The sequence below is a fragment of the Ipomoea nil genome, unplaced genomic scaffold (assembly GCF_001879475.1).
Source record: "Ipomoea nil cultivar Tokyo-kokei standard unplaced genomic scaffold, Asagao_1.1 scaffold2144, whole genome shotgun sequence".
Classification (NCBI taxonomy): Eukaryota; Viridiplantae; Streptophyta; class Magnoliopsida; order Solanales; family Convolvulaceae; genus Ipomoea; species Ipomoea nil.
The window spans coordinates 4,870,485-4,895,013 of NW_017618572.1; the positions used below are offsets into that span (position 1 = coordinate 4,870,485).

A 24,529-nucleotide genomic window follows, 5' to 3' on the forward strand; every position below is an offset into this window, starting at 1 on the left:
CAATCCAAGTGCCCGGTAGAGAAGAGATATTGTGAATGGAATTAATCAGAGCGTGCGTTAATGGTTTATGGTGATTCGCTGATTCTGTATGGAACTGAAGCTGAGTCAACCCCATCTTCCAGCTTCCTCGACATCCCTTTTCGTCGCAATTTCCATTCACAAACACTTCCCAGTTCTTGCTGTGGTACTTCTTCTCTCCTCATCTCCAACAAAGTAAAAGTTACAGAGTAAAATAGCCTCTGGGTTTTGTCTTTGCAGAGATGGAAATGCCAGATTCAGGAGCTTTCTGCAAAGGGCCGACGCCAATTCAAGAAAATCTCTGTTCATGTCGTGAAAGAGTAAGCTTTCTGATGAGAAAACCAATTATTCTTTCATTTTGGGTTTTCTTCAGAATTTCAATAATCTTTCTTTAGTTTCATTTTAGTAAAGAATGATGGTATTTTGTTTGATTATGGTTCTTGACGATTCGGTAATGGTAGAGGTGAAAATTTGAGTACAATCTCAAAGCTGTATGGGGTGCCCATTGATGAAATTGCTGCTGCTAATAGGGATATTCTTGATGATGACCTTATTCTTCAAGGGAAACATCTCAACATTCCTTCCTCTTCTGGAGAATGCAAGCCAATGGTGAGGGTTCTCTACTCATTTTTTTAATTGATTGATCAACTGCTGTTGTTCTCTAAACTATGGGCTTGATTGTGATTTAAACACTCATTCAATTTAACAAATTTCCAGTTTAGTTTCACTTTCATGGCTAAGTGTTTACATTATGAATAATGAGTATTCTACTAGCTATAAAAAGGATGTGTAGCTACAGCTATGTGTGAGGTTTTCTCGTTGATATTTTGATATCTCATTCAGACAAGAAACGCTTGTGAGTCTTTTAACAATTATTGGCTCCAACAAGAAAAAATTTGCAGCTGCTCCCATAGGCTTATGTAGACGCAATTTGATGGAAGAGAAACCGGAGAGACACTTTGGAGGCGGTTAGAATGCTACCGGAATCTCAAGAAAGTCATTCCGAAAGACGTTACCTTTGATGCATTGATTAATGTTTAGATGCTTATATAACATAATTTGACTCGTAAGAATGAGATGTATCCTACTTGGTGTTGTTTCCAATTTTTGAAATACATTGATTTGTGTTGGGCGTCGGCCAGGTTAGCCGAGTTCACCCTGCTCGATTTGAGATGTGGTATTGTGGCTTACGCCCATCCCATCAATTTGTCCACCTCCACCCCTCCTCACTGCACCAAAAAATTAAAAAGAAAAAAGAAAAAGGAAAGGATAATGACGGGTAATGAAAGTAAAGATTGATGAACTTACTTTTTGTCATCTTTACCGACTATTTCCCATTCTTTCTTGAAATCTGAAATTATATATGTTGCTCATGCTTCTTACCAGTATCCAGCAGCGAAGATTAGATTACCAGTAGCTCGAATAAATTTGTCTGGAACACGGCAGCATTTGGATTTCTATAGTAGACACTTGAACCAGAAAATGCTTTCAATGCTATCATCACATCAATTGCCATATGTAAGCCCTTTTTTTCATATTTTCCATGGTCTTCAACATTAGCTTTCATTGCTTTTTGGAAACTAAGTAGCAACCTCAACCAAATTGTCAATATCATCAGGCTAAAACAACTGGCTGTTTCCTAGTTCTGGTTCCCTTGTTAGCCTTTTGCATTAGGTGCATCATGGATGCTTTTCTCAATAGAAATGTTGGTGATGGGAAACTTCAAGCTATGAATGAACCCAGCATCGACAACCATGGGTCTAAAAGTAGATGGAAATTAGCCCTGAGCGACTTAAGGGATCCTGATGTACCAGACACTGATCATTCAAGACAAGATATTGATGTAAGTATGTGACAGGGCATGATTCTTAATCACATCGAAAGCATTTTTTTTTTTAAGATTGGGTTTCTTCTCGAACACAGTCGGTTTTACCATGTTTGTTTAAATCGTATTTACACGTTTTTGACAGCTGTTTTCCGACAATGAAGAACATTTCCAATCTGAAAAGATTTCTCAAGCTTACACTAAACTGGAAATTGACTATCAGAAGTTCCTATCTGAATGTGGAATTAGCAAATCTGGGTACTGGCGAGGAGGTTTGCCTGAGTAGGAACTAGAAGTAGTCAGTGAGGATTTAGTAGATATTTGGTGACAAATGTACAGGTTGATGTTGTAAAGAATATGAAAAGCAAAAGATTACATTTCATTTAGGCCTTTTCTGATTGAATTTCACATCGAAACTTATGAGTTCTTTATCTTGTTTGAAGACATATCATAAGAACTGTATTTCCTCTAAACATTACTTCTGCAGAATCTTTATTATTGTTGAAGATCATCTTATGCCTCGTCACATTAGGCAGGATGGAAGAAAAGGTATTGATCTCATAACATCTTAAATGGCATGACTGCATTTGATCATATATATATGTATTGCAATTCATATCAATCAACACATTAAATAATACAGAAAACATGGAACACAAATTGATATTAAAATCCAGGGTAAAACGAAGAAATTAAAAGAAATAAATATCCTATGCTTCTTAGGAACAAGTGTGAAACATTTTTGTGATGTCTTTGGACGATGAGAGTTTTTATGATATGTTGCAGGTGCTATGGACAAAATGGTAGATTGGAGGAAGTCCTGTGACTGAGGATAGTGAAGTGCCTAAGCATCCCAACTTGCCCCTTCATGTATCCCTCACAGAGAAAGGCCCTCGAAAATTTGTTGTCCACCCACCTATCAGCATCGTGCACAAAGATATCAGTTTTGGCCCCGGGTGATCTGTTCTTTGCCATCAACCCAACCGTGTAAATCACCGTCATTCTTCCAGGCAGTTCTTTAGACCAGCTCTTGGGCGCATCCACCATGATCAAATCCCATTCGGTCTCGTACACTTCCTTGGGCAGATTCTTGTGTGCCAGTCTGCAATTGGAAGATCTCGGATCCCTCACCTTCTTGCACTCTTCATCCTCCTTCCCGTTCTCCAGCAACTCCACAGCTTCCTGAACTTGAGTATCGTACTCTACATGGTAGATTTCTAAAGAAAGCCCCATCCTTTTCACGCGCTCTATCCAATCGCTATCCTCTTCCAGGAAGACAGTGCGCCCGTTGTGATTCAGGGATTTCCACAACAAGCTGTCGAATCCAAGCCCGAAGACCAGGAAGTTGCAGGGTGATCTGTTCTGGAGGATTGTTTTGGTGAGGGAGATTTCCTGTAAGGTTTGCTGGGGAGTCCTGTTTGCTGTAGCGTAGTGGACAAGTGCATCGGCTAGAGAGGGTGGGATTTTCTCCAATTGTGGTTGGGGATCATGCCATTGGCTTTGCGGGATGGAATCTGAGAGCCTTTGTCTCATTATACAGAGAAAGATGAAAAGGAAGATGATGAAGATGATGAGCTTGTGGCTCTTAGACTGATGGTGTTTGGATGACATTGTCACTTTTTCTTGGTTCAGGGATGGATTGCTGCAAAGATAGTGGATTTATGTTGTTTGGTGTGGTTTTTAAACTTGGTTTTGCAGTGGAGAAGGGTTGAACCTAGTCTCAGAAAAGTTGGCCTCTGATTTATTACCCCATTTACTAGAAGATATGTTATTAATGTGATTTTTTGTTTTCTATAAACACTGCCCACAGGAGTTTAGCTCAATGTTTCAGTAGGCAGTATTTGGGAGAAAAGGTCAAGGTTCGAACCTCGACGGTGATAATATGAGGATTATGTCCAAAGTGGACAGACCGGCATTTGGCTTTGTCTATTGAGTTATTGAGTCACCGTGATTTACATCTTTCTAAATATTCTGTCGAATCAGGGTTGGGGATTCAATCTTTTTGAAAGACGAAAACTATTTACAATGTCATAGAACTTACGATGTATTTAAGAGGAAATTTCTAATTTAGTAATTGAATAATAATTGGACCATATTATGTACATTATTTTTATTAATGTTCCATTTTTTGTTAACAATATCATTCCATATTCAGAAAATTTAAAAGCTGATAAATTACTGTTTTGACAATAGCAAAATTGTCAATGTTAATGTCTACCAATAACCGATTTCAATGTAACATTGGTGGGTGGAATTGTTTGAGCTTCCTCGGCAAATTATATTATGCACCGCGGTGCATAATCGATTATGCACCGCGCGTTTTTTTTTAAATGAAAATTAACCGTGTTTATTTTCGCCGTTTCGCACCCTTTTACGAAAAGTAACTCTGTTATTCAGTGTCATTTTGTATACACTGCAGTTTCAGTTGAACACAATTACAGTTTCATTTCGATATAACTATAGTTTCATTCGATATTTTATAGACTCAAATATATGAAAATGCTATTTAATTTTATTTTATATACATTATAGTTTTATTAAAACACAACTACATGATCATTTTGATATAATTACAGCTTCATTGTACAATATACACTCAAATATGTGAAATGTTATTCAGTTTCAGTTTATATACACTGCAGTTTCATTTCACTATAACTATAGTATCATTTTGATATAACTGCAGTGTCGGTTTGGATATACTGTAGTGTCAGTTGATGTTTAATACACCAAACAAACGGACTCCGTTAACTCTAACGGCGAGCCATTTCTTTAAGTAAAGAAACGGCGCCGTATATGGGCCGCGGTGCATAATCGATTATGCACCGCGGTCTATAATATAACAACTGAGCTTCCTCAAAGCCTATTCAAAATTTGCACAGATGATTATTTTGGGATTCCAAGAGTGAGGAAAATTACGGAGAGGGGTATCCCATCTAGGCAAATTATTGATTGGATCATGAATATGGTACATTTTTAATATATTAAAAATATATTATTTGTATATTAAAGGTACATTATTTGATAGTGTATACAAAATAATGTACTTTCAGTATTCAAATAATATATTTTTAAAAAATGTACTTTATGTACATAAATAATGTACTTTTAGTATATTAAAAATGTACCTTTTTATTTATGGTCTAAACAACTATGTGGACCATGGTCCATATGATAATGATTGATCCAGGCAAATTACCATCCATTTGATGTAAGCAAATTATGTTGTGCATCCGTATGCACCATGCATGGTGCATACGGATGCAAAAACGATGTGGTTTTATTAAAAATGCGCATCTCCCCTTTAAAAAAAAAAATTTAGGTTCGACTCCCAGCAACAATATATGAAATTTCTTGGGATATAGGAGCATATTGTCGCGCTTTTCATGAGAGTTTGAAATTTCTTTAAAAATAAAAATATTATGCATGGAGGGTCTTTTTAAAGCATTCCGTTTATGGAATGTTGTACTCCATTCCTCGTAGTATTATTTTAGATGTACTTAATGTTGGTGATAATGAACCACAATCGATTTAATATCCCAAAAATAATATTTATATATACACACACGATTATATAAAATATTATTGAATATTTTTCCGAAATATATATATACACACAAATATATAAAACGGACCCAAAGGTTATATATACATGTATATCTACGAAAACGATATACCAATATATATCAACCAAAATTCGAACTAATAATCCTCAGATTATAAGTCCAATCCAACGAATATATCAAAAGAAGGGAGGATTTTTGCTTAGAAGCATAATCCAGACCGAAAGAAGGAAATGATGGCTCGTGTTGGGTAAGGGTTTTTAGCGTGAGTCAAGAGACCACTCTTTCCTTAAAACCTTATTTTCCACCTCCCACAAGTGCTAGGAGTGTCGTGGTCTAGGTTTCCCAGGATAAAACGCGCTACGGTTCGACGTTTGAGCACCCAAACGAGCGAACCCAGCGAACTAAAGCAAAGGCTTGAACACAGCTAGGCAAAGAAAGGAGTAGAAGCAGAGTTTTTGAAGCTGGAAAAATATGATTTCGTGTTGTGTGTTCTGCCACTTCGTGCTTTTAAAATCTGCTCCCTCTACCCCTTCTTATATAGGGATGTAGTACTTTAATAGCATTGATCATGGCCATTAAACTTGACTTTGTAACACCTGAAACCGCAAGGCATCCCATGGGATTTAAATTCAAAAATGAATTGGAATTAATTGAAAAAATTAATTTCGTAACGATAGAATTGAATCCCATGGCAGACTGTCTGAGGCCGAACCCAAGTGGCTATTCTGTTGGGTGGCCTCGATTCAGCCTGTGAGGCCGAACCCAAGTGGCTATTCTGTTGGAAAATTAAGGCCAGTCAATTTCCGGACGACTTTCGTGCCCGTAGGTGCCGGCGCACACGAGCTCGGGCTTGAATCAAGCCTTTTCGAAGTCATCTCTAGTTGGAACACTTAATTTGAACTAGGTTAATAAACCATTTTAATGCTATTTTTCCAACACTTAATTTGAACTAGGTTAATTGAATGATATATTTATTTATTTCTCTCTCTATATATATATAAGGGTCTAAGCTTTATCTTGATAAAAAGTTTATATATTCATTTTTTTATCCGATTTGTGGTATTGAGGACCTTTTATAGTAAATGACATGACATAATTATTTAAAAAATTATTAATTTAGCTAAGTAGCAGCATGGATTAGATCAGAGCATATATAGTTCAAGACACAGGAATGTGATCCGTTCACTAACTAACTTGGAAAAATAGAGGATATTGTGTGTGGCAAGAAGTGAAATCTAAGACACAAAATAAATCAACGAAAAAGAAGAAAGAAGCAAACATTTGAACACCAGTTGGGGCAGCTGACTGTCAAAACATTCAAACATGATTACCAGGTAGAGTATATGTTTTCCCAGCAACAAAGACGTAACAAGGAAGAGGGAGAAGGTGAGAACACTTAAAGAGGCTCTTTGATATCACTATGAGCAATTCATCATCTAGATACAGGGATAAGATAAACCACAAAGAAGGTTTATGGCATGTTTGGTAAAATGACTGTTAGTTGATAGTTGTTAGTAGTGTTAATTAGAGGGTATAAATAGTTGATAACATTAGCTGATTGTAGAAAAGTGTTTGGTAAATTAGCTGTTAGCTGATAGCTGTTTGGTATAATTTCTTTTCTCAAAAAGCTAATTGAAAAAGTTGCTTGGAGTAACTTTTTGAATTTTAGCCTTTTGGAGTTGCAAAAAGCTAATTAACCAAACATTTCTATTGATATTTTAACTAAATCAAACAATTAATAGTGGTCAAATAAGCTAAAATTGGCCTATAAGACAATTTTTTACCAAACAGAGCCTATATCTAGATACACCACTTACAAATAGAGTTCATTGAAGGTATCACTGCTGGAAATTATGAAATTTCCGACCACCTGAAAGTGATCTTAAATCAAGTTGAAAGTCTTGTTCCGACCACTTTTGATATCCGGAAAAACCTTTGTTGCTATTTCCGACCACTTTTTACTTTCGACTTAATTTAAGATCACTTTCAGCTGGTTAGGAAGTCCATAATTTTCAATAGTGTATTGTCACATTGTCAAGAAATGATTGACAACTTAACAACCCAACAAATACTTATGATCTCATCATAGCAAACAAAAATATATGCGAGTATACTAATACTCCACTAAAAAGCTTCAACTAACCTTTCTTTCCCCTCCCCTTTTCCTTTTCTTGGGAACTATTCCTTCTTTCGCTGATTTTACAGCAAACCACTCGGTTAAAGTCTCGGAATTCAATGATGATTTTCCCAGTTCGTCGCTGTAGAAAAGGAAAGGGGTTTATCTAGAAATGCCCACAAGCGCATTCGCAGAAATCGTGAATGAAAACGTAATGATTACTTTGATGAAAGACTTGAGAGATTATAAAATGATTATAATAATAAAATATGCACGGGTGAAATTCTGGAAAGAAATTTTATTTGTGGGGCCCGATCGGCAAATTTTGTAATGCTGTTGAGGCTAATATTCTGCCTCGTGGATTTACCTTCTTTTTATTTTTTGGGTTTTTGAAGTCGGTTAATTTTTAATGTAAATTGTCCATTGACTCTCAAATCTTTAATTGGTAATTAATTACGTGGTTAAAGGAAATTTTTTTCAAAATGTAGAATTTTCAACCTCAAGGGTTCTTTACATCCCCTGATAGAGTATTTATGTTGATAATATAAATTATAGTAACTTAATTGAACACGGAGGCTATTTAAACAATTCAAATTTTTTTTTTGTTTATTGTTAAATAATATTAGTATTTGTTTACTTTTAAATGACATATAAGTGTTTGTGACTTATATTATAGGTATGATGATGTTATGAAACAGATATACACTATGAGTAGAGGATGGGAGGAGATCATTGGTCCTCTAGTGAATATTTTATTGGATGATTATTTTAGATCCCTACTAGTATTTGCGCCCGTGCAATGCACGAAATAGATTTGTTGTAATATATTAAGAATATTTGGATTGATATATAATTATTTAAATTAGAACATCAAATATTATATAGTTCAATTGGATATACGGGTTGGATCATTCGAATTTAAGCAAATAATTGCTCAAATTAATAGCTAATGTGTAGATGTATGTATGTAGTGTTATAACTTTGGAGATTTTATTTATCATTGTTTAGTATTTTTTTTTATAAATTAGACAAATATGTTCGTTCTCTAGCAACTCAGTTATATGAATGAATTGTTATCTTAATTCATTTGTATGGAGGATATTTTTTTTTTTGTCTATACATATAGCAATTTTGTCATTTAAAAAACATAATATCAACGATTTTATTTACACATTGTTGAAACCTCTTTGTAGACGACATTAGTAGTAGCAACACAATCTCGTCCATCATCGTCTAGAGCTAACCCCTTCAATTGATCAGGATGGGCGACTCCGTGAAAATATATAATGGTATAATATTAGTTAATTAGCGATCCTTTTATATTTTGAATAAATTAGTAATATCATGTTCATTTTCAGCCAATTATTCTTTTTTTTTTTAGTCAATTAGAATATCATATGGAGTGATATTTTTACCTAATTTGTGTTCCATTTTTAATTGATGATGTATAATATTATTATTGAAATATTTCTGTTCCATTTGTAATTTACCTTTACTATTTTTTAAAATATGCATTTACTATTTATGATGTAGAATATTATTATTGAAATATTGGTGTTCAATTTTAGTTTCCCTTCCATTTTTACTTAAAATGCAATGATCTAACCATTTATTTTTTTTTCATATTAGTCAATTATGGATAATTTTTTATTTGCAGTCAATTATTAATATTCATATCCTTTTATATTTTCAATCCATTAGTAATATTATATTCATTTTCATCCAATTATTTCTTTTTTTTTTTATTTTTAGTCAATTAATCAATTAGCGAACTAAAATATCAAATGCAATGATATTTTTACCCAATTTTCGTTTCATTTTTAATTGCTGATTTAGAATATTATTATTGAAATATTTCCATTTCATTTTTAATTTTCGTTACATTTTTAATTTACCTTTACTATTGTTTAAAATATGTCTTTAGTATTGATGATATAGAATATTATTATTGAAGTATTTCCTTTTCATTTTTAATTTACCTTTACTTGATAGTGTAGAATATTATTATTGAAATATTTCCATTCTATTGTTTAAAATTGTGAAAAATTTATGACATACTTGTGATTTGATGTATTATACTATGTAATATTATTGTGAAAAATTAGATTGCAATGATCTGACCATTTTTTTTCTATTTTAGTCAATTATGAATCTTCTCTTATTTTCAAACAATTATTAGTATTCATTTCTTTCAATTAACCTAATGTTTGTTGCCAATCACCTGTGCTCATATGGCATGTAGTGACCTCTCTCATGTGGAAAGTCATGAGATTGAGCCTCATTGAAGGCATTGGTTAAGAAAATATGTTTGAATAGATACTTATTTATTTACCTAATTTTCATTCCATTTTTAATTGATAATATAGAATATTTTTTGTAAATAGAATTTTTTTTAATTATATTATAGATTTTTTTTTTTTTTTTCTATTGTTTGGGTGTGAAAGTAAGGGAGAAGGATTTTGTTTTTAATAATGGTATAGATTGAGAATCTTTTTATATTTTCCTATTTAACTAATTATTAGTAGTATTAATCAGTGAATTTCGATTCTTTTTCTATTTTTAGTGAATTAAGGATCCTTTTATATATTTTTATTTTTAATGCTAACTTTTAATTTTATTGATTATTATTAGTATTAATTATTCAGTGAATTTCATTTCTTTTTCTATTTTTCGTAAATTATGAATCTGTTTTTTTTTTCAAATTTTTTTTGTAGGATTTTTTTACTGTTATTTTTATTATGACCCCTTTTTTTTTTTTTTTTTAAAAAAATACTTTCATTTTCATTGAATTAAGAATCCTTTTTTATTTTCAATTTTACTGATTATTATTAGTATTAATCAGTAAATTTCATTTTTTTTTCATTTTTAGTGAAGTAAGGATTTTTTTTCTTCATATTTTACTGTTAATTTTCTTACTGATTATTATTATTATTATTAATTAATCAGTGAATTCCGTTTCCTTTTCTATTTCTCGTGAATTAAGAAACTTTATATATATATATATAGATAGATTTTTGGTAGAATTTTCTTTTTTTACTGTTTTCCTTATTATGACCCTCTCTTTTTTTCACACCCTTCCGTTTCTTTTTTCCATTTTCATTGAATTAAGACTCATTTTTTATTTTCCTATTTTACCAATTATTATTAGTCATAATCAGTAAATTCCATTTATATTTTCATTTTTAGTGAATTAATGATCTTTTTTTACTGATTATTGTTAGTTTTAATTAATTAGTGAATTCCGTTTCCTTTTCTAGTTTTTGTGAATTTAGGATTTTTTTTTTTCTATTCTACTACTAATTTTTTTACTAATTATTATTAGTATTATTAATTGGTATTTTTTTTTATAGTTTGTGTGGGAAAGTAAGAAATGGGGGTTTTGTTTTTAAGAATAATATAGAATTTTAGTGAATTAAGGATCCTTTTTATAGAATTCTCTTTCAATATTTAAATACATTAGCATAGTAATTGCATGAAAGAATGAAAGAAAAATTATTAGAATAATATAATTTTCACCCGTTCGATGCACGGAATGAATTTGTTGTAATATATTAAGAATATTTGGATCAATATATAATTATTTAAATTAGAACATCAAATATTATATAGTGCAATTGAACATATGGTTTGGATTATTTATGTGTTTTGATGTTATCAATGCTTAAATTTGAGCAAATGATTGCTCAAATTTATAGCTAATGTGCAGATGTACGCATGCGGTGCTGTAATTTTGGAGATTTTATTTATCATTGTTTAGTATTTTTTTTTTATAAATTCGACAAATGTGCTCATTCTCAAGCAACTCAGTTATAGGAATGAATTACTATCTTAATTCTTTTGTATGGAAGATATATATATTTTTGTCTAGATATATAGCAAATTTGTCATTTAAAAAAAATATCAACGATTGTATGTACACATTATTGAAACCTCTTTCGACATTGGTAATAGCAACACAATCTTGTCCATCATCGGCTATAGCCAACACCTCCAGTCCACCATGATGGGTGACTCGAGTGAAAATATATAATGGTAGAATATTAGTCAATTAGAGATTTTTTTTTTATATTTTAAGTCAGTTAGTAATATCATATTCATTTTCAGCCAATTTTTTTTTAATCAATTAGTCAATTAGAATATCATATGCAATGATATTTTTACCTAATTTTCGTTCAAGTTTTAATTGATTATGTATAATATTATTATTGAAATATTTCCGTTGCATTTTTAATTTAACTTTATTGCATTTTCAATAATATTATTATTGAAATATTTCCGTTGCAATGATATGTCTTTATTATCTATGATATAGAATATTATTATTGAAAATTTCCGTCCAATTTTAGTTTCCATCAATTTTTAATTAAAATGCAATGATCTAACCATTTTTTTTTCATATTAGTTAATTATAGATCATTTTTTATTTGTAGTCAACTATTAATATTCATTTAATTTTATATTTTCAGTTAATTAGTAATATCATATTCATTTTCAACTAATTATTCTTTTTTACTTTCAGATGTAGTGATATTTTACCCAATTTTCGTTCCATTTTTAATTGATGATGTAGAATATTATTATTGAAATATTTCCGTTTCATTTTTAATTTTCGTTGCATTTTTAATTTAACTTTATTATTGTTTAGAATATTCCTTTATTATTGATGATGTAGAATACTATTAATTAAATATTTACTTTTCATTTTTAATTTACGTTTACTTGATGATGTAAATATTATTATTAAATTATTTCCGTTCTATTTTTAAAATTGTGAAAGATTTATGACATAATTATGATTTGATGTACTACATTGTGTAATATTATTGTGAAAAATTAAAATGTAATCATCTGACCATTTTCCTTTTCCATTTTAGTTAATTATGGATCATTTTTTTTAGTCAATTATAAATATTCATTTCCTTTTTAAATTAACCTAATTTATGTTCCTTTTTTCATTTTTAATTTTCAGTCAATTATTAATATTCAGTTATTTTTTTCAATTTACCTAATTTCCATTCCATTTTTAACTGATGATGTAGAATATTATTGTGAAATATTTATGTTTTTTTTTTCATTTTTTATTTATAAAAAATTTACCTTTACTATTTACTATTGTTTGGGTGGGAAATCAAGTAAATAGGTTTTGTTATTAATTATTGTATAGATTGACTCATTTACGAATTGGTTCAATAAATCATAAATATTACTAATTGTTTGGTCACAAAATAAGCTTTATCTAATTATATATATATATATATATATATTAAATTATATATATATATATATATATATATATATATATATATATATTATTTAATAAATTAGTTGTATAAATTAAAAATGAAAAAACCATAAATACATACTTAAAATTAGATTTCTAACTTATTTAATTTTCAGAATTTCGGAATAAATTTGTAATTGTAAATAGTAAGGTAAGAATAATTCTTATGCAATATACGATTTGACAACTCAATTAATATTAAGATTTCGTGCAATGAGCATGTACATCATCTTGTGTACTCATTTGAACGGTAATTTATTTTTATACAATAATTATGCATAATAAATTAATATTATGCTAATTAATAACTAATAAAATTTATTATTAATTTGAGCATTAAAATTAGTCTGGATGAAAAAAATGGATTGGTTCAATAAATTGTAAATATTACCAATTGTTTGGTTAGAAAATGATCATTATCAAATTAAAATTGATTAATTTGATAAATTATACTTAAGATAAATATTACGAATTATTTACTTATATAATACTTTTATTGAATTATTATTTTATAATAAGGAGTGAAAATTTATATATATATATATATATATATATATATATATATATATATATATATATTTATTTATTTATTGGTTATTGGTTATTGAATTGTTATTGTATATATATATTGGTTATTGGTTATATACCATATTATGGATTTACGTCCATATGGGAATATGAAAAGAATAAATGTACAACCTAATTAATACTATGTATTACATAATATCATACCTAATATTACTATACATGATACCATACGTAATTATTATTTTTAATACCATGCATACGATTACCATACATACTTGAATTGGTTATCAATATAGATTTCTTAAATTGGTTATAAATCATATTATGGTATTACGTCCATATGAAATAATATTAACATACATAAAATTACCATACATATTTGTTAATATTTAGATTTATTAAATTGGTTACAATTCATATTATAGTAAAATAATTCTTTTGCAATATATGATTTGGAAACTCAATTAATATTAAGATTCCGTGCAATGAACATATATTCCATCATGTGTACTCATTTGACCAAAAATATGAAGGTTGGTTCAATAAATCGTAAATATTACTAATTGTTTTAGTTAGAGAATAATCTTTATCAAATAAAAAATAATTAAATCTCTATCATATTCATATATGATGTTGCTTTAGGTTTTTGTCAAGGAGCACTACTCATGATCCTTAACACATTGCCATGGCTCCAAATCTTTGTTTTACTCCTATTGGTGCTGGAAGGACCATCACATTAGGAAAAAAAATATTAATAGTCCAAACTCAATCAATGATGTCCCCTCTCATGCAAATGACCTGCAGATCTAGTTGCTCAGAATCCACTAATAATCAGATGGTCGTTTTTTTTTTCTATCATTATGAATAGTGCATTATTTAATCCTGCTCATAGTCCAATAATAAATAACTTTTAACAGATTGAGATAAGGTATTAAAGAAATACCTTTTAATGGGTTGAGCAAACTCGTCCAGATTGATGATGAAGAAGATGAAGTGAAATGTCTAACGAAATATATATATATATATATATATATATATATATATATATATATATATATATATATATAATCATAGTTTATATAATATATGTAGATAGATTTTAAATTTCACCAATGGTATGATTTTCTATTCTTTATAAAAAAAAAAAAAAAGTTGAAAAAGGATACATAGATTTACCAAATGTGCAGGTGTAGTGCAACAACTCTTCTGGATATGGAAGCTTCGGCGGCCACACCTCACGCAAAGAATATGGGTCTTGTTCCTCCTCCTCTTGAAGGTCCCTGTTCTCTACACCATTGCTATGCAGTTGCAGAGAATATTCCCTTTCGTTCTTTGTAACTTGGTACTGTTTGTATTGAAGAGAATGTGATGTATATATAGGTGTTTAGATATGATTAAGGGTAACAGTTATGGTTTTTATTATATTACCAATTACCAATTACAAATTAAAATTAGGGTTACCATTTTACATTTGCTTACCAAAAAATTATATATAGATACTTAATTTATATTTGAAGAATATATTTACCTAATTTACTTTATATACAGTATTAAGTATGTCTACACGTAAATGAATAATATATAATATATAATTTCTATATTTTGATAATTAATTAAATTAGAAAATTAGGATATTATATAAATGCCCCTAAGTTTTGGGGGGGGGGGGGGAATTTATATGGTTTTTATTATATTATTATTATTATATTATTATTATTATTGTTGTTGTTGTTGTTGTTGTTGTTGTTGTTGTTATTATTATTATTATTGTTATTCTATTGTTATTGTTATTATTTTTATTTTATTTTATTATGATTACATTATTTCATAATATTTTTATTATACTTGAACAATAATATTTTCAATAATATTATAGAATATAATACCATATATAATATTATCAATTATGTAATATAACAATTAATAAATTTTATTTAATTTCCATTTGAAATTTACTTACCAAATAAGCTTTCCTACAAAAGTTTTGGGGGGAAAATTTGTTAGGAGGATTTTACTTTTATATATACTAGTACTAGTATTTGCGCCCGTGCGATGCACGGAATAGATTTGTTGTAATATATTAAGATTATTTAGATCGATATATAATTATTTAAATTAGAACATCAAATATTATATAGTGCAATTAAATATACGGGTTGCATCATTTATGTGTTTTTATATTATCATTGTTTGAATTTAAGCAAATAATTGCTCAAATTAATAGCTAATGTGTAGATATATGCATGCAGTGTTGTAACTTTGGAGATTTTATTTATCATTATTTAGTATTTTTTTTTATAAATTACACAAATGTGTTCGTTCTCTAACAACTCAGTTATATGAATGAATTACTATCTTAATTCATTTGTATGGAGGATATTTTTTTGTCTATATATATAGAAATTTTGTCATTTAAAAAAACATAATATCAACGATTTTATTTACACATTATTGAAACCTCTTTGTAGACGGCATTGGTAGTAGCAACACAATCTTGTCCATCATCGACTAGGGCTAACACCTTCAATCGATCAGGATGGGTGACTCGGTGAAAATATATAATGGTATAATATTAGTCAATTAGCGATCCTTTTATATTTTAAATGAATTAGTAATATCAGATTCATTTTCAGCCAATTATTCTTTTTTATTTTTAGTCAATTAGAATATCATATGCAGTGATATATTTACCTAATTTTTGTTTCATTTTTAATTGATGATGTATAATATTATTATTGAAATATTCATGTTCCATTTGTAATTTACTTTTACTATTGTTTAAAATATGAATTTACTATTTATGATGTAGAATATTATTATTGAAATATTGGCATTCAATTTTAGTTTCCCTTCCATTTTTAATTAAAATGCAATGATCTAACCATTTTTTTTTCATATTAGTAAATTATGGATAATATTTTATTTGCAGTTAATTATTAATATTCATTTCCTTTTATATTTTTAGTCCATTAGTAATATCATATTCATTTTCAGCCAATTATTTCTTTTTTTATTTTTAGTCAATTAATCAATTAGCGAACTAAAATATCAAATGCAATGATATTTTTACCCAATTTTCGTTTCATTTTTAATTGATGATTTAGAATATTATTATTGAAATATTTTCATTTCATTTTAAATTTTTGTTACATTTTTAATTTACTTTTACTATTGTTTAAAATATGTCTTTATTATTGATGATGTAGAATATTATTATTGAAGTATTTGCTTTTCATTTTTAATTTACCTTTACTTGATGGTGTAGAATATTATTATTGAAATATTTTCATTCTATTGTTTAAAATTGTGAAGATTTATGACATACTTGTGATTTGATCTATTATACTGTGTAATATTATTGTGAAAAATAAAAATGCAATGATCTAACAATTTTTTTCTATTTTAGTCAATTATGAATCTTTTTTATTTTCAAACAATTATTAATATTCATTTCCTTTTTCAATTAACCTAATGTTTGTTGCCAAGCACTTTTGTGCTCGGATGGCATGTAGTGATCTCTCTCATGTGCGAAGTCTTGAGATTGAGCCTCAGTGAAGGTGTTGTTGACTTTGGGTGTTTCATTAGGTTGAGAAAATAAGTTTTTTTTTTCCCTATTTAATTGATTATTATTAGTACTAATCAGTTTCTTTTTCTATTTTTAGTGAATTAAGAATCCTTTTATATTTTTCTATTTTAATGCTAACTTTTAATTTTACTTATTATTAATATTAATTATTTAGTGAATTTTATTTCCTTTTCTATTGTTCGTAAATTATGGATCTTTTTTTTCAAATTTTTTGGTAGGATTTTTTTTTTTTACTGTTATTCTTATTATGACCCCCCCCCCCCCCCCTTTTTTTTTTAACAATCTTTCATTTCATTTTTTTTTCATTTTAAATGAATTAAGAATCTTTTTTTTATTTTTAATTTTACTGATTATTATTAGTATTAATCAGTGAATTTCGTTAATAGAATCCTTTTTTTCTCATATTTTACTGCTAATTTTTAACGATTATTATTAGTATTAATTAATCAATGAATTTCGTTTCCTTTTCTATTTCTCGTGAATTAAGAAACTTTTTTTATTATTTTAATTTTTGGTAGTTTTTTTTTAATTTTTTATACTGTTATCCTTATTATAACCATTTTTTTCATACCCTTCCGTTTCTTTTTTCCATTTTCATTGAATTAAGACTCATTTTTTATTTTCTTATTTTACCAATTATTATTAGTCATAATCAGTAAATTCTGTTTATATTTTTATTTTTAGTGAATTAAGGTACTTTTTTTTTACTGATTATTGTTAGTATTAATTAATTAGTGAATTCCGTTTTCTTTTATATTTTTTGAAAATTAAGGATTTTTTTTTTCTATTTTACTACTAACTTTTTTACTAATTATTATTAGTATTATTAATTGGTAATTTTATTTTTTTATTTTTTTTTTGTTTGGGCGGGAAAGTAAGAAATGAGAATTTTTTAAAATAATAATATAGAATATAGAATTTTAGTGAATTAAGGATCCTTTTTATAGAATTCTCTTTCAATATTTAAATACATTAGCATAGTAATTACACGAAAGAAGGAAAGAAAAATTATTAGAATAATAGTATTTTCACTCGTACGATACACGAAATAGATTTGTTGTAATATATTAAGAATATTTGGATCAATATATAATTATTTAAATTAGAACATCAAATATTATATAGTGCAATTGAACATATGGTTTGGATTATTTATGTGTTTTGATGTTATCATTGCTTAAATTTGAGCAAATGATTGCTCAAATTAATAGCTAATGTGTAGATGTACGCATGCGGTGTTGTAATTTTAGAGATTTTATTTATCATTATTTAATATTTTTTTTTTATAAATTAGGCAAATGTGTTGATTCTCAAGCAACTCAGTTATAGGAATGAATTACTATCTTAATTCATTTGTATGGAAGATATTTTTTTTTTTTTTTTTTGTCTAGATATATAGCAAATTTGTCATTAAAAAAAATATCAACGATTGTATGTACACATTATTGAAACCTCTATGTAGACGACATTGGTAGTAGCAATACAATCTTGTCCATCATCGTCTATAGCTAACACCTTCAGTCCATCATGATGGGTGACTCGGGTGAAAATATATAATGGTAGAATGTTAGTCAATTAGGGATTCTTTTATATTTTAAGCTAGTTAATAATATCATATTCATTTTCAGTCAATTATTCATTTTTATTTTTAATCAATTAGTCAATTAAAATATCATATGCAATGATATTTTTACCTAATTTTCATTCGAGTTTTAATTGATTATGTATAATATAATTATTGAAATATTTCCGTTGCAATTTTAATTTAACTTTATTATTGTTTAAAATATATCTTTATTAGGTTGAAATAAGCACATTGTGCTCAGCTGACAATTAGTGACCTCTTCCATGTGGGAGGTCATGAGATCAAGCCTTATTGGAGGCGTTGTTAACTCTCAGTGCACAGATACTACAATATAATAGAGTCAGTAGCATTTAAAAAAAAATACCTTTATTATTTATGATGTAGAATATTATTATTGAAATATTTCCGTCCAATTTTAGTTTCTATCAATTTTTAATTAAAATGCAATGATCTAACCATTTATTTATTTTCATATTAGTTAATTATAGATCATTTTTTTTATTTGCAGTCAACTATTAATATTCATTTCATTTTATATTTTCAGTTAATTAGTAATATCATATTCATTTTCAGTCAATTATTCTTTTTTATTTTCAGTCAATTAGTTAATTAGTCAATTAGAATATTAGATGTAGTAATATTTTTACCCAATTTTTGTTCCATTTTTAATTGATAATGTAGAATATTATTATTGAAATATTTTCGTTTCATTTTTAATTTTTGTTGCATTTTTAATTTAACTTTATTATTGTTTAAAATATGCATTTACTATTGATGATGTAGAATATTATTATTTAAATATTTCATTTTCATTTTTAATTTACATTTACTTGATGATGTAAAATATTATTATTGAAATATTTTCGTTCCATTTTTAAAATTGTGAAAGATTTATATCATAATTATGATTTTATGTATTATATTGTGTAATATTATTGTGCAAAATTAAAATACAATAATATGACCATTTTCGTTTTCCATTTTAGTCAATTATGGATCATTTTTTATTTTTAGTCAATTATAAATATTCATTTCCTTTTTCAACTAACATGATTTATGTTCTTTTTTCATTTTTCATTTTCAGTCAATTATTAATATTCAATTATTTTTTCAGTATACCTAATTTTCATTATATTCCATTTTTAACTGATTATGTAGAATACCATATCTAATATTAATATACATAATACCATATGTAATTATTATTTTTAATACCATACATACGATTACCATACATACATACTTGAATTGGTTATCAATATAGATTTCTTAAATTGGTTATAAATCATATTATGGTATTACGTCCATATGAAATAATATTAACATACATAAGATTACCATACATACTTTTTAATATTTAGATTTATTAAATTGGTTACAATTCATATTATGGTAAAATAATTCTTATGCAATATACGATTTGGCAACTCAATTAATATTAAGATTCCATGCAATGAACATATATTCCATCATGTGTACTCATTTGACCAAAAATATGAAGGTTGGTTCAATATCGTAAATATTACCAATTGTTTGGTTAGAGAATAATCTTTATCAAATAAAAAATAATTAAATCTCTATCATATTCATATGCTGCTGCTTTAGGCTTTTGTCAAAGAGCATTACTCCTGATCCTCAACACATTGTCATGGCTCCAAATCCTTGTGTTACTCCTATTGGTGCTGGAAGAGCCATCACATCAGAAAAAAGAAATATTAATAATTCAAACTCATTCAATGATGTCCCCACTCATGCAAATGAACCTGTAGATATACCCCCTGGATTAGCTTATATATATGATCAATATATTCATAGTTTATATAATATATGTAGATAGATTTTAAATTTCACCAATGGTATGATTTTCTATTCTTTATAAAAAAAAAACAATTAAAAAAGGATACAGAGATTTACCAAATGTGCAAGTGTAGTGTAACAACTCTTTTGGATATGGAAGCTTCGACGGCCATACCTCACGCAGAGAATGAGTCTTATTCCTCCTATTCTCGAAGCTCCCTGTTTTGTACACTATTGCTATAGAATATTCCCTTTCGTTCTTTGTAACTCGATACTGTTTGTATTGAAGAGAATGTGATGTATGTATAGGTGTTTAGATATGATTAAGGGTAACAATTATGATTTTTATTTTATTACCAATTACCAATTACCAACTACCAATACCAATTACCAATTACAATTGGTAAAGCGCTTTTGAGGCCAACTTTGGCTGCTAATTTTTTTTTTTTCTGCTAATTCTTAACATCAAGTATTTATTATGATTGAATAGAAATGCAGTATATACGTACACGTTGCCTGCCCTACATGAGTAATTGCCATCATTTTTTTAGGTTTCTTTTAAAAAAAAATTGCTTACCAAAAAATTATATATAGATACCTAATTTATATTTGAAGAATATATTTACCTAATTTAGGTAAATGAATAATATATAATATATAAAATATTTTGATAATTAATTAAATTAAAAAATTAAAAATTACATAAATGTCCCTAAGTTTTGGGGGGAAAATTTGGGAAGGAGGATTTTAGTTTTATATATATATAGATATAGATATAGATTAGAGTTTCTCCACCTATTGATATACATACATACATACCTATATATACGCGTGCATACGCGCGCGCGCACACACAGATATATATATAACACGATGATTATTTTAGATCCCTATTAGAGTTTCTCCTCCTATTGATATACATACATACATACCTATATATACGCGTGCGTACGCGCGCGCGCACACACACACAGATATATATATATATATATATATATATATATATATATATATATATATATATATATATATATATATATATATATATATATATATACATATATATATATATATATATATATATATATATATATATATATATATATATATATATGGTGATTTTCAGGTACACATTAACATTAATGTGTGAACTTGTGCATTGGTGTGGAACATTGATTATGTGCATGCGAATCGGCACTAACCTCTCAAATCTTACCGCTGCGCTGTCCGCCGCCGTGTAGATACCCTAGCAGCTATCCCTGACGCGGCCCTGTCGATGCCGGAGTACGACGGCTGGACTGGCATTTGAACAACCGGGAGGCTTCCGCGGCCTAACTACAAAGTTGTTGATCATAAATACAATTACACATGGACTCTAAAACGGTAGGATCATTTTTCAAATAATAATTGACAATGTTAACATCCTACTAGCTCCAATTGAACAAGTTTACACATCAAAATTTTATCAATGCATGAAAACTTCTAAAAAAATTTGTAAGTTAATTTTTACTATATCATTATATTAATATCTATTGTAACCATATATTTTAAATTATTTATTATCATCCTCTATTAACAGCAATTGTAGCAATTGTTATGGACAAACTCACAAAACAATTTGCTTCAACAAGGAATGGAAATTAAAAAAAAAAACATTGATTTCATTATTGTTGAAGAAAAGTATGTACGACACTTTATTACTCTTATTAATTATATAAATTAGTAGCTACAACAAAAAATAATACATATGCATTTAATTAATTTAGAATTAGATGTCTATAATGCTTTATTTAAAAAAAAAGTATTCATTATAAAAAATTTAAAAGAAATATAATTTCATTAGTTATATTATCTTTATTTTCTACAATTCAAAGATTCCTTACCTTCAAATTTATTAATTTATTATATTCACTACATTGTTCATTGTCTTCTTTTTTACATTATCTTGTAATTAAATATCAAAGTTATAATACAAAATGATGGTTTTTGGGTTTTCGGGCCCAAGGAGGTCCAACACAACCTTTCAGCTGGAGGATACACCTTTCACAGAAAGTCTGAATTTCAATGAAATGCGATGCTAATAATACTTTGTATTCCCTTTCTGGGTTCTCTCCCTCTTTCTTCCCCCCTTACAAGGGTGGAGGAGCCCTTTTATAGTGGCCCCTCCCTCACTGACTTAAAGGCCCATAATGGTCGACTTCAAGGCTGCTTTCAAGGTGCCGAGCCGTTGAGTGACGTTACGGGGTCTACCAACGGCTCTTTCTAGCTTGTAACCGGCGGACCGAGTCCGGCCTTTAATGCCTCAACGGCTCCTCGTCTTAACTTCTTCGGAGGCTCCCTCAACGGCTCTCTGCACTGAGTCTTTCCCTGGGTTGGGCCCGGACCGACTCCTCGTCTCCGGCCCATGCTCAGGTTGGGTCGTCCTTCATAGCCCTGGCCTAGGCCTTCCATTTGGGCCTGGGCCGACTCCTGGACTCGGCCCACGCACTCTCCAGGCCCGCCTTGTGTCAACCCATCCTTCTCTCTGGTCTTTCCTCTTTGGGCCCTCTTTTCTTGGGCCGGGGTTCTCACCCCATCAACTAGTCCCTCACTTTTCCGCACCCGGTCCACCAACCTGGGTTTGGAAAAGTAGTAACCGTCTCCTTATCCGGCTCACCGCATCCACGCCTTGAATGACTCATGAATAGCCCAGATTATCCGCTATCTCCCGGATCTCGCGGGACCGTTCGAATCTGCTCGACTTGGCCTGGCACCTATAAATGTCCTTAGCTGCTCTTCACCTTACTCACTAACTCCTCATGGGTCGCTCACCATTGAAAGGGAAACGAATTGACTTCGGGTCGCCCTGGCGCCCGTTGCCCTCAAAACGGACTCGGCCCGAAAGGGAGCCCAAGAAGAAGGCTCCTCGTCCAGCCCCCCAAAGATCTCCTGTTGGCGCTGCCTCTTCGGCTCTTTGTCCGCCGACTCCTGCTCGACGTGAAGCCGCTCCGTCTTCTCGCCCTTCTCCCCCTCCGGCGACCGCTCGAGTGACTTCACCGGGTGGAACCGTCGTTGATGTGCCTGTCCCGGAGCAACTGACCTTCCGTATGACTTTCTCTATCCCTCTGGACGACCTGGATGGTCCAATTACGGGGCTGATGAACGAGGAAGATTACGTCCGCTACCAGGAGACGTACCCGGACGATGAAGAACTGATCGTGCCACCACTCATGCCGGCCTTCTGGGACTTGCTTTGCCCATCCCCTCCTGGACCATCGGGAGGGTTCTTTGGGAGCGACTCCTCTTCGCCGGGCGAGTGATCACGTAGGCCGGGGTTGGCCTTATATTCTAGGGGGGTAGTCTTCTAGGAGCATTTGCTTACTCTCGCTGTAATAAGCTCCATGTAACCTACACCTCCTCTTATTATAATAAAACACCCTTTGCATTCTGCTTCTTCTTTCGTATTGTTAGTGCACTCGTCCGCCTGAATGGTTGAGGAGTCGGCCATCATGTCGAGTCCTCCCTTCGTTTGACACCTGTGAGGCATTCTGCCTCCCAGGGCGAGTCAGGCTTTTCAGTCTAGCGTGCGAATCTCGCCCTTCCCGAGCTAATTTGATGGGATTAATCTCTGACAGAGATTCGCACCGCCCATACGTCAGTTATGATTCCCTCCGTGATTTGCGCCTGGGTTATCGCCCCCTCGAGGCTCTATATAAGGGCTCTTGGTGGCTCTATGTTTCTCATCATTCCTCATTTCAAAACTTCAAGCCATGAGCTTCAGAGACGGTGATCGTCGTTGGTCTATTCGCAACAAGGAGCACGCCCGGCTGGAGGAGCTCCGGCAGAAAAGGGCGGCTAATGGAGGGCACCTGGTGGGCGACTCCACCTCTGACCCTATCGTGGTGCCTCCCGACATGCTTGACCTGATGATCGTAGAGCCGGATGACGCCGAGATGGAACCTGTGGTGGAGGACCCGAAACCGGAGGAGGACATAGAGTGGGAGGCTCCTCCGCTTTTTGGCATAGCTATGTCGCCGAGTGCTCTGGAAAGGCCCCTGCGGATGATAGTCGATGGGAAGCCTGCAGTGTATCTGGATGAACTGCCCGAGCCCGAGCCTGAGCCGAGTCCTTTGCCCTTCCGTCCCCACTACTTCCTGGAGGGTCCGCAGCCGGTGCGTCATGCGGAGGAGAAAGAAGCTCAGCCCTAGGCCCGTCTTTTCCTTGTAATGTGTGTGTGGCCGAGTCCTC

The 24,529-nt window shown here is 30.4% G+C and overlaps 3 protein-coding genes across 4 annotated transcripts; 2 read left to right on the top strand and 1 right to left on the bottom strand.

Annotated features, from left to right (window-relative positions):
- On the top strand, window positions 1–2,354 carry LOC109148877. Of its 2 annotated transcripts, none has more exons than XM_019296639.1 (6): window positions 1–184; window positions 259–338; window positions 480–627; window positions 1,405–1,536; window positions 1,637–1,861; window positions 1,989–2,354. In XM_019296639.1, exons 1-6 carry the CDS (start codon window positions 89–91, stop codon window positions 2,127–2,129), a joined length of 822 nt encoding a protein of 273 aa, XP_019152184.1. In that variant the 5' UTR covers window positions 1–88; the 3' UTR covers window positions 2,130–2,354. The 2 variants fall into 2 exon arrangements, with proteins under 2 accessions (XP_019152184.1, XP_019152185.1); XM_019296640.1 differs by having other exon boundaries at window positions 549–627.
- Window positions 2,355–2,632: 278 nt separating this feature from the next.
- LOC109148878 (glucuronoxylan 4-O-methyltransferase 1-like) lies at window positions 2,633–3,835 on the bottom strand. The gene has a single exon (XM_019296641.1). It carries the CDS (start codon window positions 3,452–3,454, stop codon window positions 2,633–2,635), a length of 822 nt encoding a protein of 273 aa, XP_019152186.1. The 5' UTR covers window positions 3,455–3,835.
- Window positions 3,836–23,100: 19,265 nt separating this feature from the next.
- On the top strand, window positions 23,101–23,601 carry LOC109148669 (lysine-rich arabinogalactan protein 18-like). Its single transcript, XM_019296402.1, has one exon. The coding sequence runs from the start codon at window positions 23,101–23,103 to the stop codon at window positions 23,599–23,601; it is 501 nt and encodes a 166-aa protein (XP_019151947.1).
- The last annotated feature ends 928 nt before the right edge of the window (window positions 23,602–24,529 follow it).

Bases quoted from the DNA above. Each gene is read 5' to 3' on its own strand.
- LOC109148877 (XM_019296639.1), top strand. From the start codon at position 89: ATGGAACTGAAGCTGAGTCAACCCCATCTTCCAGCTTCCTCGACATCC. The intron at 339-479 runs GTAAGCTTTCTG...CGGTAATGGTAG, and splicing joins TCTGTTCATGTCGTGAAAGA to AGGTGAAAATTTGAGTACAA. The intron at 1,862-1,988 runs GTAAGTATGTGA...CGTTTTTGACAG, and splicing joins ATTCAAGACAAGATATTGAT to CTGTTTTCCGACAATGAAGA.
- LOC109148878 (XM_019296641.1), bottom strand. From the start codon at position 3,454: ATGTCATCCAAACACCATCAGTCTAAGAGCCACAAGCTCATCATCTTC.
- LOC109148669 (XM_019296402.1), top strand. From the start codon at position 23,101: ATGGGTCGCTCACCATTGAAAGGGAAACGAATTGACTTCGGGTCGCCC.